Source organism: Mya arenaria, chromosome 15 (assembly GCF_026914265.1).
Source record: "Mya arenaria isolate MELC-2E11 chromosome 15, ASM2691426v1".
In the NCBI taxonomy this organism is placed as follows: Eukaryota; Metazoa; Mollusca; class Bivalvia; order Myida; family Myidae; genus Mya; species Mya arenaria.
In genome coordinates, this window is record NC_069136.1 from 22,017,109 (window position 1) to 22,031,392 (window position 14,284).

At 33.1% G+C, this 14,284-nt stretch overlaps 1 protein-coding gene across 2 annotated transcripts; it reads right to left on the reverse strand.

The window, feature by feature from the left end:
* Positions 1-1,337: 1,337 nt before the first annotated feature.
* Positions 1,338-14,252, reverse strand: LOC128220727 (G2/mitotic-specific cyclin-B3-like). 2 transcript variants are annotated; one of them, XM_052929230.1, is made up of 11 exons: positions 14,125-14,252; positions 10,242-10,332; positions 9,781-9,876; positions 8,625-8,890; positions 8,153-8,201; positions 7,691-7,792; positions 6,764-6,994; positions 6,079-6,234; positions 5,572-5,721; positions 5,224-5,351; positions 1,338-4,685 (listed from the first exon to the last, which is right to left on the reverse strand). In XM_052929230.1, the coding sequence occupies exons 2-11, from the start codon at positions 10,317-10,319 to the stop codon at positions 4,631-4,633; spliced, it is 1,311 nt and encodes a 436-aa protein (XP_052785190.1). In that variant the 5' UTR covers positions 10,320-10,332; positions 14,125-14,252; the 3' UTR covers positions 1,338-4,630. The 2 variants fall into 2 exon arrangements, with proteins under 2 accessions (XP_052785190.1, XP_052785188.1); XM_052929228.1 differs by having other exon boundaries at positions 8,619-8,890.
* Positions 14,253-14,284: the final 32 nt, after the last annotated feature.

Sequence of the window (14,284 nt, forward strand, 5' to 3'; positions counted from 1 at the left end):
ACATGTGTCATTCCCTCTGTGACAAAGTAACAGCACGGGCACGTATACCGTTGTGCATAAATGTACAAAATTCCATTATCAGGAATGTGATTGACCTTGCAGCTTAAGGGCTTAACTCATTTTGGTGACATGTTTCTGCAATCGGAACACCTCGGCCATATTCCAACAGAATTGTATCTCGAAGCTTGTCGAGTTCGGAACTCCTCGGCCATTTTCTATCGAAAACAACCTCAGATGTATGCTGGTTGAAGTAGTTCGTAAAATTTTAAATAATAGTATTGATTAATTGTAGTATTTTAACGTATATTTTGTATAACTAAAATTAAATTGATTGCCAGTGAAGTGTGTTATTGCGTGAATAAAAAAGATACCCATGGGCAAAGTCATAAAGTTTAAATGCCAAATTGAAATTACAACGCGATCTACTCGCAGCGTGGTTAAACTGTATATATAACTGACGTTTTAAAAGTCCATATACATCCGAGGTTGTTTTCGATGGAAAATGGCCGAGGAGTTCTGAATGAGCGTGTCGGAGATGGTCGAGTTGTTACGATTGGGGTTTCTAAGGCGCTTTTGAGTTGAGGCATCCTGCCGCAGCAGCAAAACTGGCTTTTAACAAGGTCTTATGACTACAAATGCGACGCAAATTGGAGTGTAAATACTGAAAACAAATAAGTGACAACCAAAGGCAACAAGTAAGCAATTTTATAAACATTTTTGGTCCCTGGAGCCATTAGATCCGCGGCAAAATTCCGTCCCTGCATTAAGTTTAAAATATGTGACCTTGAAGTTTAAGGTAGGGTCCTGAACGTCTTGCACGCGACAAGTCGTCGACTATACCGAGCACATGTGCCATGTTTAAATCCGTCCCTGTATGACAAAGGTAGAACCCGGACGGACGCACAGTGCGATTTTACCTGTTTTTATATGTTCACCTTTGTGGCATAAAATTGACTTTGTTCACTATATTTTCTTAACATATTCTTTATCACATTAACCCCTTTAAAATTATACCAAAATAATATGGTGTCACCAGGCAATCAAAATTTAAATAAGTGTAGATAGGATTACCTAAATCTTATTTGCTACATCATAGAACATGTGTAGTTTATACATATTTCTTAAGCTCGATTAAGACGAAAGCTTACAGCTTTTAGAATCATGTTAGTGAGTTTCCTGGTGAGAAACCAGTACGGTGTCCGTTTTGCCAGGATAAAGTACCCCAGGTTGCGATTGAACCCACAACCTCTTGTGCGAGAGGCAGACACATTGACAACTAGACCACGCAGTATATGTACATCCAATAATATAATCCAAATGAAGACAAGGCAAACATTTATAAAAAGAACTTTATTTACAGATGATAGGTAGAACAATTCAGACAATGACATAATGATAACACTCACATATATGTTAGATGCAGAGTATACACAAATGGTCATGCTTTTTAGGTAATTCATCCATCGTTAATCCAAGAAATTGCTACATTAGATAATGTTTAATTTGTTATTTAAGATTTTGTTTAAATAATATTGCTTTATAATCATAAAAAAATATCATATCAAAATAGAAGCATCATTATGGTGTTATTGGAAAAAGTAATCCATGTAAAAATAGCACATTATGGTTAATTAACATAAAATGTGCAAAGAAATAATATTACTGTTAATATCTAAAACACACTAATTCATCTTTGCATCATTATGATGGACGGCTTACCTAATACCTTAAGTTATTAACAAAAGAGAGAAGGAAGATATCTGCCTTTAAAAATAAAATAACTTCAATATAGCATCTTATCTCTAGAATGAAGGCAATATAGATTTTTTGAGACAATGACCGGTAGAAATACATACATGACATTGAAAGCAATACTTCCATAGTGGTTAAAGATATCTATATATAATGTATACCTCTTTATTTCTTTTGTGACTAGCAACACGAGTAAACAATCACAAAATCACTTCAGCAATGTTTATACTTCTTTGATTAAAGTGCAGGTTCCATATTCACTAATGCCTTAAGTCAAATAATCAAAAGAGTGAATTTTTAAAATAAACCAAAAACAATTCATACCATGCTGTTTGACAAAAAGTTTTTTTTTGATTAATAGTTTTACTAGTCATATACAGAAAAAAATATGTATACAGCAATTTTCATGGCCAATGCTTCACTTCTACTTGATAAAATGGGGTTACTCAATCCACAATTTTTTTTTGCAAGCTACTTGTTGACAGGGTTTTGCAGTTTATGAACCACAATGTGACCAGGAATTAGTTGAATTAATATAATTCAAGTACAACCTGTTTGCCAGTCTGTAACCAGAAATAAACTCAAACTCTACATTCAAGGGATGAGTGAATATGAACCCAGCGTTTCTTGTATTAAGCAAAACAAATCTGAGTACATACAGTGTTCCATGTTGACTACACTAAATCTTGATAGACTACATGAATTTACTAGCCAACTAATTTCTTTCAAAAGTTATATATGAGCTGCTTTGAAGGGCTTAAAAATTTACACTATAGGTCAAATGAATTTCATCCGAAATTCACAATACATAAGTCACATACCAATTCCCCAATAAAGGGAGTCGTTCACAATTTTCTCCTGAAGAAATTAAAATAAATTAGCGTTTCAACAGTTTGTAAGAAATTTTCAAAAGATTACCAAGAGATTTATTATGACTGTAGTATATGGGGGATCAATAAAAATGTACTTTTGTTTGTTTAAGAAAATGATAGTTGATCTTTTCAGGACAATGTTTGAATGATTGTATGAATATGGTGATAAAACTTCACTCATTCAATACACAATGAGTCTAATTCTACGGATTAGCATGTATGTACAGTCTGTATTTCGAGATCATTTGGAAAACTGCTAAAATGGGTTAAAATCTTGGATTACACAAATGTAAGGCTAAACCCCAAATTATCTAAAATTAATTCAAAATCACCAATTCCCATGTTTCTGTACACTAAGGCCTAAAAAAATAATTCTGGTTCAGGTTACCTACAAAATAGGCGCGGACTGTATGAATTTTATAGTACATTGGTTATTTTGTGTGTGTGTGTGCATGGTTGTTTTAATATGTAGTTTATAAAGCAGTATACTGATAAATACTGATACACTGTTTTCTTTAACGCCATTACCCAATAAGGAAAATGATGTTGTTAAATAAAGCTTAATTATAAAGAAATTTATACTAAACAATGTTCCTAATCTACCTATCTTTAAAAAGATGAACCCTAACGTATAATTTTTTTTAGGCCTATTAATATGAATAATGGATGACTGAATGATTCAAGAATGACTGTTTTCTACGAGTCTGAAAAATGCTAGAATTTTAAGATTAGACTCAAAATTCCTTTGCTGGTAAGATGAGCCAAATTTTGAAAGCCTTTCATTGAGTGATGTTAATTTGTATTTTTTATACCCAAAATAAAGCAATTCTTCCATTTCTTTACTGAAGTTTGAACTATTTTCATGAACTCATTTAAGCTTAATGTGTTTGTCAAGAATTAGTTCTTAATTCATTCTAAACTTAAAACAATAATTTGATGTAAAAGAAGTCCTCATTAAAAACAGACGTACACAAAAAAACTAATCTTGAAATTCACGAAATAAAAATTCCATTTTCAGCTTGCCTAACCTTACAACTGACTGATTAAATTAATATCGTAAAATAGTTAATGTAATGTTAATAACTGCGCATAGTAACACAAGCCTTAAATGAAGTAAAAAGAGAAAGTCTATGTACATTAAATAGTAATAAAAGTGTAAAATGTTGTAAAATGTACACACTCCGTAAAAATGCCATATAAATAAAATTCCTACAACAATGGCATGATTCTCTTTAGTATTACACATCCCTGATCTCATTGTACGAACACAATATGGTTTGAAAGACATCTTCCCATTCATTCTATTTAATATTGCTTGTTCAGGGCTTCCTGGTTCCATTAGAGTTGGAAGTATATTACTTCTAGAAATGGGTTGAAACTTCCAAAATATATTGCTTGGAAGTACAAAAACTTCCATAATTTTGAAGAAAACTTGAAAGTTCAAAATATTCAATCCTTGTGTCAATATAACTTTTATGGTCACAATTTCAATCAGTCTTTAAGTAAAATGAATTATTATAATAGAAGTCTTTAAATTTGGCAAGTTAAAGTTGCAAATTACTTGATTTTTAACATAGTTGACAAATAGTGGAGAAGATATTGTTTTCGAGACACAAATTAAACTTCAACATTTCAGTGAAAACTTCCAAAATTGATGGACAGAAGTTCATACTTCCAGTTTCAAATTCTTAATGGAAGCCCTGCTTGTTGTTAAAATCATCTGTATAAAAATTGTGTTTATTTGTATCTTTTCTTCCTACTATTAGAAGCAATAATTTATCTACTCCCAATCGCAATAAAATCACAAGGAATGTAGCTCTAATTCATTAAAAATATCTTTATCAACAAAAAATTTGAACACATGATTTTTGTATTTGCTTCCGAATCCTCTGGAAAACAACACTGTTGTACACTCTATGGCCCGGAGACAAGGCGTAGGCCAAGGAAGGGAATCAATAATTCCATCACTACATCACAGTTGTCATTCCTGAATTATCTTCCCTTATTCACGCCAGCTCAGAATCAGAAAGTGCTGGGACCTTCGCTACTTCATAGAATACTCTGAAAGTAATTGAGGAATCCATAAACCAAAGGCCTTCAATAACAATGTATATATATATATATATATATATATATATATATATAACAAGATCAATGCAGAATTCTTCTTGTTTTTTTCCATCCAATCAAATGTTTAAGGGACATTATTAATAATAAATCCAGTCTTATCAATTTGCTATACATCTGCGTATGGTCCTTGGCAGCATTTGTACCAAGTTTAATTGGAATATGTTGAACTGTTTTTGAGTTATAGCCAAGGTTCAATTTTTCAAATCAAGTTTGCAACAATAGCCAGATTTTTTTCGTTTCAAAACAGACGTGCTAAAAATCAAATTTTGGATCAAACTATTGATAATTATTCACAGCAAGCCACATTATAAACATCTTCAATAAGGCTAAAATAAATAGTTTGTTTTGAGTCTACCAACCAAATCACAGATCTGAACATACTTTAGTGTTGAAAATCTTTTCTATGTACTAAATAGCTCCAAGAATTATTAATGAAACAAAAGCCGGTGTTTCAAGCACCTGAACTTACTTGTGTGAATATTTAGAGCGTATGGTGGTCAACTGTTTTGGGGGACTGGTAATGTAATTGTTGAGTTTCCGAGCCAAGGGCCGTAACTCTTCCTCTGTGTAACCTGTGTAGTGGACCATTGTCTTGTTCTGAAAATGAAATAAAAGTATGAAAAGTAAATATTTTTACACTGGGAGACAATAGTTGAGTCCTACATTAGTAAACATTAAACCTCATTTACAAAAGAACTTACAGTTAAGACTAAAATTAGTCAACCAATAGAAAAAGCCTCTAGACTCTCATATTAAATCCATCATAGGCAGACACATAAGCCACCATCCTATAGTAGCCTATAGTTCCCTTACTTACCCATGTGCCTGTGTTTTTCATGCGCAGGGCAAGGAACAGTGCTGCAGCAGCCATCTCAGACTCCCGTCTCGGCACAAAGTCATACTCCATTAGAGACATCTCCAGGATGTAACGCCCCAATGTCAATGTCTCCATATTCGCTCTGTTGCACTGTAACAAAGAAATGGTAAACGTGTTACTGGAAGGTGTGTTTACAAAATCTCATAAAAATCTATATACTAGCAAACTAACATTACCAGCAAAATTAAAGGTCATCATTTATTAATCATAGCGTCATTGTCACAACTTTCATATATGGAATTTTCGGCCGTTTCACAAATTATTGTGATCTGTTCTATATTGAGTTATCTTATAGGATTGAATTTAAGATATTGATGAAAAAATCAGCTGTTTTTAATTTGAAATATGTCAAAATTCTCAATCTGTGTGATTGCAGCTTAAAATACACAAGCCGAAAGAACCATCTTGTTTGCACCCCTTGATAAACAACCCTAATCACCACAATACCTTGGCGTATCTACGCAGGAATCTGTAGGAGAGGGGCATGCCGATATCGAAGCCGACTGCGTGTAGAATGGCTCTCTCCATGTCAAGGAACTCCGTACGTTTGTATGCGTCATCACAGATATAAAGGAAGTCTTCCACGAGGGGTGGGCATCGCTCCTGGAAGGCAACATTTAAATTGATAATTAATCAATAGTCTCTGAAATTTAGAATTTCTTGAACAAGCCCAAATGCTTTATCTTTATGTTTTTACTAGCCCACGATTCATTACTTACAAAATAAGAATGCACATCCATTAATTCCCTTCTTTCACAAAAAATTGCATATATCGGCAATAAATTCCAAGAATTCTATGTAGTATACTATTCTAGTCCCAACACCCCTCGCTCAGGAACATTTTAGTGATTTATGAGATAAATAAGCTATTGATAAAACATGGAAGATGTTTATACTGTTAATTTACATCTAATCCAAAAGCATTTGAAAATTTTCTTGTAGCTGCAAATAACTCAAAACTAAATGCTAAGAAAATGCCAAATTAATTCTTTGTTTAGCATCATCCAGTGATAAGGTTTTCAAAAAATATCACCATTGATTTTTTAAGATCTATATAATTTAAATAATAAAAAAAGTTTTAACAGATAGATCTTATACACATAAACTGACATCCCATGGTGGTAACACTTACATCAAACTTGGCAGCAATAAAGAGGGCCACTGCACCCACCAGCTGGACAGACTCCTTTGGTGTGGTAATAGTGCTCATGTACATGTCCACCAGCTTCACAGCCAGGTATAGGGTCTCGTGGTTGAGCTCAAAGTTCTCCTGAACTTCCACGAGCCAGTCAACAAGGATGGCACGCATGCTGGATGTCAGGAATCGCTGGCTGGACATGTATGGCTCCACTTTGAACAGTAGCTGTTAAGAAATGAGAAATGAACAAGGTTGATTAAAAGACAGTCTAAATGTGATAAATATGTTGTTGTTTTTTATTTGCAATGTATGCATCACACAAATCTGTGAAATAAGAGCAAACGTTCAACTTTTATTTTCAGGGGGCATATCTGGGCTCATTTTTTTTATCTTTGTGGACCTAACATCACAGGCACAAATTGTCTGTGGCAACATGTGACTAAGTTTCATTCCAATGACTTGAAAAGTTTTAATAGATTTATGGCAAAGTCTCTGCATGGTGCTGCCAAAGCTATGAAAATATCTTTCTTTTGACTAAATAAAACTGAATAAAGAACTAACAGAATGACGACAAGAAATCATGAAAGATGTTCTGTAAGAAAATAATTTGATATGATAATGTAATTAATTCAACAATCGGAGATTGACCATAGTTAAGAAAAAAGCCAAGTAAAGCTGAAAATTTCAAAGGATAACTATTTTGATTTTCTTAAACTAAAAATTGTTTGTGCACAAAGATTTTAAGTTTAACTACTGTTTAGAAAAACTGTTTTAGAACTTAATAACTGTCTGCAAACAATCTATTTAACTGTATGATCTCTGGCCTATGCAACATGGTCAGACCAATACATTCATTTCAATACTACATCTGCCAACGTGTGCATGAGACCAATACCAAACATTAACCAAGCATGAATATACCTCTCGCTCCTTGTAGTACTCGAAGATATGGAAGGCATAGAGCGCTACCTGGACAGGGTCTTGTAGGTTCTCCTTGTCCACATCATCAATACCTTCCAATACCTGGAAGGAAGTATTTAAAGGATAGTTAGGATACAGGGTAATGTTGACATAGACTACCCAAGATTTTAGAATTTTAAAAGATAAAATGAAAGTACTTCTCTCCCATATATTCAGCCTTTTTTGGGGGGCCAAAATTCAGCCCTATTCTCATGAAAAAATTATACATATTTCCCCTACCTACCTATGTATTAAGTGCTTTTCCACATTTTACCAAAAAGACGCTTTTTTCCCCCCAATCAAATGCCCCGCTACCATTCGCTAAAAAGTGGAAAAACACACACGATCAAGACAACATTGAACTCTTAAAACCCCAAGGTTCTATACACATCTAAATAAAGTCATAAAAATCCACAAACTAACCTTATCCTCAGTGTCGTCAAGTGGGACCAAATCCTCAACACCCTGGCAACTGAAATAACAAATAACAGACACATGTATTGTTCTTTAATTTTCAAACAAGCTTTGTGCAATCTTAGTTAAATGAAAACAGAACTTCATACATAAAAACTGCTATAAACAAAATGACAGGATGTCAAGCCCACACTCAAGTTATCTGTCCAATGGAGAGATTAAATAGTAAATGTACTGAAATTATTAAACAAAGTAGTTTATGAAGGGTGAACAATTAGTGTAAATATAAGTAACAAATTGCGTAATTGATGTCATTATCAGGGATTTGAATGGGCTGGTTTAAGTATGCGCTAAGTCCACACACTTTAACAAACCCGACTGCTTTCATACTCTAATAAAGACATCAATCCTGCAATTCATTCCTTAAATAAAAACTTTTCTCGAACAGAAAAACTACAATAAATGTAGTACGTACATATACCTAAGATCGTTCGCCGACACAATCGACTCCTGTGAGCTACTCCCGCTGCTGTTCGACTCTTGTGAGCTGATTAACAGGGAAAGTGAACTCTCATCCGTGAGATTTTCGTTTGATGGGACTTTCTGGGGTCGGTCCTTTTTCTTCAATGGCTTGTTCTCTTTTGTTATTTTCTTTCCAGGCAGAACTGGTTTCACTAGCCCTCCTGCAGTTGTGGGCAGCTTGGATTTCTTCAAGGCAATTTTGATATTTTCCTTGTCTGAAAGGGCCTGCAGTAGACAATGAGAAAAATTCTTAATAAATGTAGTCCAAATCCACCCTTTTACCTTTCATGATCATTATCTCCTCTGATTAAGGTTAATAACAAACTGCCATTTTATAGAACTTCCACATGCATAAAACGAAACGTACACGTTTTATTTCTTAGTCTAAGTAAGTTACTGAACACACGTGTTGAATTCGGAGTTCTCAATAAGTTAGATGTTAAACCATCTCAAATAGTTAAGTTATAAATTAGCTACTTCTTATTCTACTTAAATACACTTATTGTTCCAAATTTGAACCAGCCCAATATTTATCAAATGTAATTGGTAAAGTCCATTTCGTCTGGCAGCCATTAGTTATTAAGAAGTCTGCTAAAATGAGTTGCTTTATACATCAAGAGTCAAAATACCTGCAATGAATATAGCATCATCAGCCATCAAATTAGAGTTGGATGAACAAGCCAGAATTCCATATAAATTAGTACTTCCCATAAAAAATGAACAAGCCGTGTTATCGGTATATAAAAATTCAGAAATTGACCCAGCCAGGAAAGCATTTCATCAGTAAAGCCTCTGCTTATTTCAACATCTGTTTTATCATTGACAGTGTTATGCAAGGTGATTACTAGGGTATTAAATTTGTGCACAAGCATTAAAGCGTCTCAAAATAACCCATAATCAGATAATCCAATCAGTTCCTAATCCCAATATCCTTAAGCCAAACCTTCCAAGGGTTTTACATAAAATTTATCTTTATTAAATGCATTTTATTATGTATAAGGTCCATTTTAAATGTTCCCAGCTGCACACAGATATACCGTTGCACAACTTTTTCATTTTTTGTCTTGGAAAGACCAATGTCTTGCTTTTTTATACAGAAATATAAAAATCCTTACATTAGTTATGTCTCCGAACGCTGCACGTCTTTTCTGTGAGGGATCCTGTAACATATCTCCCTGTCGTTTCCCTGCTGTTGTGCCAGCTGCTTTACCCTGGAGTGGCATAAATGACTATAAAAAGCTACTTCTAAAGATGATAGAAAAGAAATTTGCATGAAACAATATCTTAAGTTATCCATTATCAATGGTGTTGTTCGTTAGTTTTTAGCATACATATCTATCCAAGCCATAATTATTTTTAGTTTTTAAGAATTCAAGACTGAAAAGTTCTACTAACAGGTATCAAAATCAGGCTTTTTGAATCAAAAGCCAGAATTCTATCGTTATTACTTGGCCTAAATTTCAACAATAACTTTGGCTAGAGTGAATACCAGTGTAAAGCTTGCATGTGAGTGCTTATCATGTTCACTGCCCAATGATCAACTGAAATAATTTCTTTCGATATATTGAAATCATACCAAAGCAGTTCCTGACTTCACTTTGCGGACATTTTCTCCTGTGGCCACAGGCCGGGTACCTCTTCTTGCAGGTATCATTGTGTCAATTTAGCTGTAAGATAAGAGATAAGAATTATTTTATTTCCAATTATGAGTAAGATATGAATTGCAATATACAGTTATCGAATTTCCCCAACAAGTCCTTATAATTGTAAGTTTTTCTTGTACAAGTCTGAAAAAGTTTTAGTCTAAGGTTTATTTTGGTTTCTGCTTATTTTGATAATCAGATTACTGCAATGACAATGTTTGTTTTAACATTTAACAGAAACTTGAGTGTGAACACCAAGATCAAGAAGACCAACAATCAGTATAATAATTGCAATGCTTTCACTTTTTTATAAAGTTCAAAGTTTGAACAATTCAATAAAAAAAGTAAAAGTGGAAAAACAGACTAAAAAAATGATGGTTTACTTAAATTCTTTCTTTTTCATTACATTACTGTTTAAAAAATATCAAATTCAAGCTAAAAAAATCTCCACACATCGATCATTTACAATATAAATAATCAACATACATAGAATGGGTGACAATAAATCAACACTCTTTAAAACTAATAAAGGTTTGAATGAGATCAAATGGTACATGAACATGTAATTAAAGGCTAGCTTGACCTTTGACAGAGTTATGCTAGACATTAAAATTTTAAAGCCTAATTATCACTATCAATAGCTGTCTCACAATAACCCAAAATACCAACAAACAATAGCTGTCTCACACCTACAAACAATGACTATTAAAGGTGTAAAATACCTATTTAATAATTGATGTCAATCAAAAACATTTGATCAACTTTGATAAGTTACAGATTTGGGACATTTTGACACTTTGAGAATGAAGATCAGCATGATAACTCAGTTCATATTATAGAAGAAAGTAATTTTCATTTTTAATACGATTAAAAAGCATAGCTCAAAACTGTAGGACAAATATTATTTATATTTCATTTGTCCATCAAAAAAATACTGTATTTACAGGCCTATTTCTGCCCATTTAGAGGAAAAGTACCCAGACATTTTGGGAAAATTTGCAGTGCAAAGGATGCCATTTTGAGAAAAGAATCTTTTGACATAAAAAATTGGGAAACGTAACAATTTAAACAAAAAGCTTTTTTTCTCCTCCATATCAGGAAAAATATCATGTATTTGATAGGGGAATGGGTCCATAATCAGACCGGTGGGAACTGGAAAAACTGTGGAGTGTCTGTTTCCCCGCCCACTATTCTCTTCTTTTTTTAAAACAAATTATGCAGATTTATTTTCTTTAAAAATATTAACCATGTGTCATTATTACATGTTCTAGAAGTAAGTAAAACAGTTTCAAAATAAATGAACTTTGGAGGAAACATATTTTTAAATCAGGAATTGGTAATGCCATAATCAAATAATTTTGATATTTTCACGTCATAAAAATTTGATAAATTAAGCAATTTGGACAAATGTTTGCAGTGAATGAATTTTTCTACATTGGCAATTTGCGCATCAAATGGAGTTAATTCAAAATGACCTGAATGACTTGCTGCTTATTTACACCATTGTATAGATTTTGTTTAACAGTGCTTAACCAATTAAGGAACTTGACAAGTTTTAGTCTGACAAGGAGTATATTTATAGATTCTATATGCTGACTTATTGCCATTTATTGTTGATGGATGCCATGAGAGGTGACAGCGTACCCTGAAATCTTTAAGCTCCTTTTAAATATTATCACGAGACTTTTTGGCCTCATACTGATTTTCATCATTGACATTTCAAAAGAATTAACAAACACCAATTCAATCGCACATTTTGTTCACACCCCTTGTTTGGCTGGCAAAGGATGCATTGATTAAACACAAGTTTTTTAAAATGTTTTAACACAATATATATATTTATTCTTTTCAACAGGTAATATCAAACATAAGGGGCTGAAAAGTCCCATAAATTAGAGGCCAAAATGTCTGCAGAATTTGAGAAAGGGCAGGAATCAATTTTGGTCGCCTATGTGAGAACAACTGCACATCTAGACAACACAAATGTTAATGAAGCCACAGCTCTTTGAATTGTGTAAAAGCATTTTTTTATATGCAGACAAGAGTTTGATTTTTACAACATTGATTTATGATAAAAAAAAATGGATGTCTTACACTGATCACTGTTACTTTATACAAAAAGCCCCAAGATCATTTCAGGAAAGTACTGCCCATCAAAAACTTGTCCAAGTAATTGGTCGTTGACAGATTTTTTTAACATGGCAAATCCTTCACGTACAAATTGTTTTGTACCAAACAAATGATTATGATTTTGATGTTTTGATGTCAAAACATGATGCTATTCAAATGAAGGGCACCTGCAAGAATGCAGTTCAGTTTTTTAACAACCAAAACACATCAGCCATGGCCGAGTTCAAAGGTGCTCGTCACATTGCCTGGATACAGTTTTTTATATATTTTTTTTTTTGATTTTAATTATTATTTATTTTGGTCAAAATAGTGAATATATGTTATTTAAAAAAATATTCCACAATTTTTCATGAAAGACAATTAGTATTATATATAAATAAATATAAGAAAAACTTAAAATATTGTTCCTACCGTTAAAAACTCGTTGAATAAGACGCGTATTTGTCCAAATTCGTGTATTTAAGTCATAGCCGAGTGCGCGGTCAAGGTCAAAATTGCAAGAAGGTGATTCGAAGTGAAAGTAGAAATACTTCAACAAAAACGTTCGATTTGGATAAATACGCGTCTTACTCAACGAGTTTTTAACCGTAAACGGTAGGAATGATATTTTAAGCTTTTCTATGTAATGCATACGAAAAGTTTGCATGTCAGTCTGTTTTTAACGTGTTTTTTGGGGGAAAATCAGTTGTTTTTCAACCTCCCTGTTCTTTCGTAATGGCATATTTCAGCTTCTGGTCGGTGCATTTTGTTTGAATATGCGTAAAGGTCAATCTTACCAGCATAAAAGTTATATTTTTCTTGTAGATGGGAATCTTACCTATCAGAACAGTAAAAATTATTAGATTATTTCAATTTTTTTAGGAACTATGCTCTATTGATAAGGTCCGGTTGGAATTGATGAATTTTTGCACATGTTTACCTTATATTTATTTATATATTATACTAATTTTCTTTCATGAAAAATTGTGGAATAATTTTTTAAATGACATGTATTCACTTGACCGAAATAAATAAATAAAAAAAAATATTTAAAAAAAGAATGTATTACTGTATCCAGGCTATGTGATGAACACCTGTGGCCGAGTGGTTACGATTTTATTTACGAGGTCTAACTCGAAGCTTGCTGGAGATGGTAGAGTTGTTATGATTGGCATAATTGTTGTCTGTGTCAGTCAAGTTTCATTTTATGGAAAGGTAAATCCTGTGTTTTACAGCATTTAATGCTTGTTTTGTGCAAAATATACATGCACTTGATAAAAGATGAGTGTAAACCTTTATCACCTATTTCAAACATAAAATACTTTTCTAGATAAAATTTCAATATTACCCCCCCCCCCCCGTTTTTGCACAAGCGCGTTCAACGTTTGGGGTTGTAAGAATCCCGTAAAACACGTCTATTATTTTAGACTTATCGTCATGCACAAATTGTCGCGAAAATATGTGATAAAATTCAAACAACAAATATGTTCACTCAAAACGGCAAAATCAAATCTCTATGAAAATTATGAACATTTCAGATTGATTGCAGTTATAATGATTATCAAAGATATGCAGGAACAAGGTTTCTTAGCATTTCCCCAGAATAAATATTTCAGCTTCCACACAAAGCTGGCCAAGTCCCGGCCCAAAAAATGACTATTTTATTCAATATGCATTGTTTTAATAATAAAAAAATGGTTTACATACCTTTTAATAACAACGAAGTTTATTTCTGAGAATAACAGATTGTAGCTTTTTGATTGAATTCGCTATTTCTTCATATTTCTTTCTCTGTAAACATCACAAACTCACTTCCTCCGCTTTTCAAATTTCACAACCGGTAGGCGCGATTTGATTGGTGGATGCG

What these genes read in the sequence shown, in the direction of transcription:
- LOC128220727 (XM_052929228.1), bottom strand. Translation starts at nt 10,319, where the DNA reads ATGATACCTGCAAGAAGAGGTACCCGGCCTGTGGCCACAGGAGAAAAT. An exon ending in CGTTCGGAGACATAACTAAT is followed by an intron (nt 8,891 to 9,780) that starts GTAAGGATTTTT and finishes TGTCTACTGCAG; the next exon opens with GCCCTTTCAGACAAGGAAAA. An exon ending in CGCTCTAAATATTCACACAA is followed by an intron (nt 4,686 to 5,223) that starts GTAAGTTCAGGT and finishes AATTACTTTCAG; the next exon opens with AGTATTCTATGAAGTAGCGA.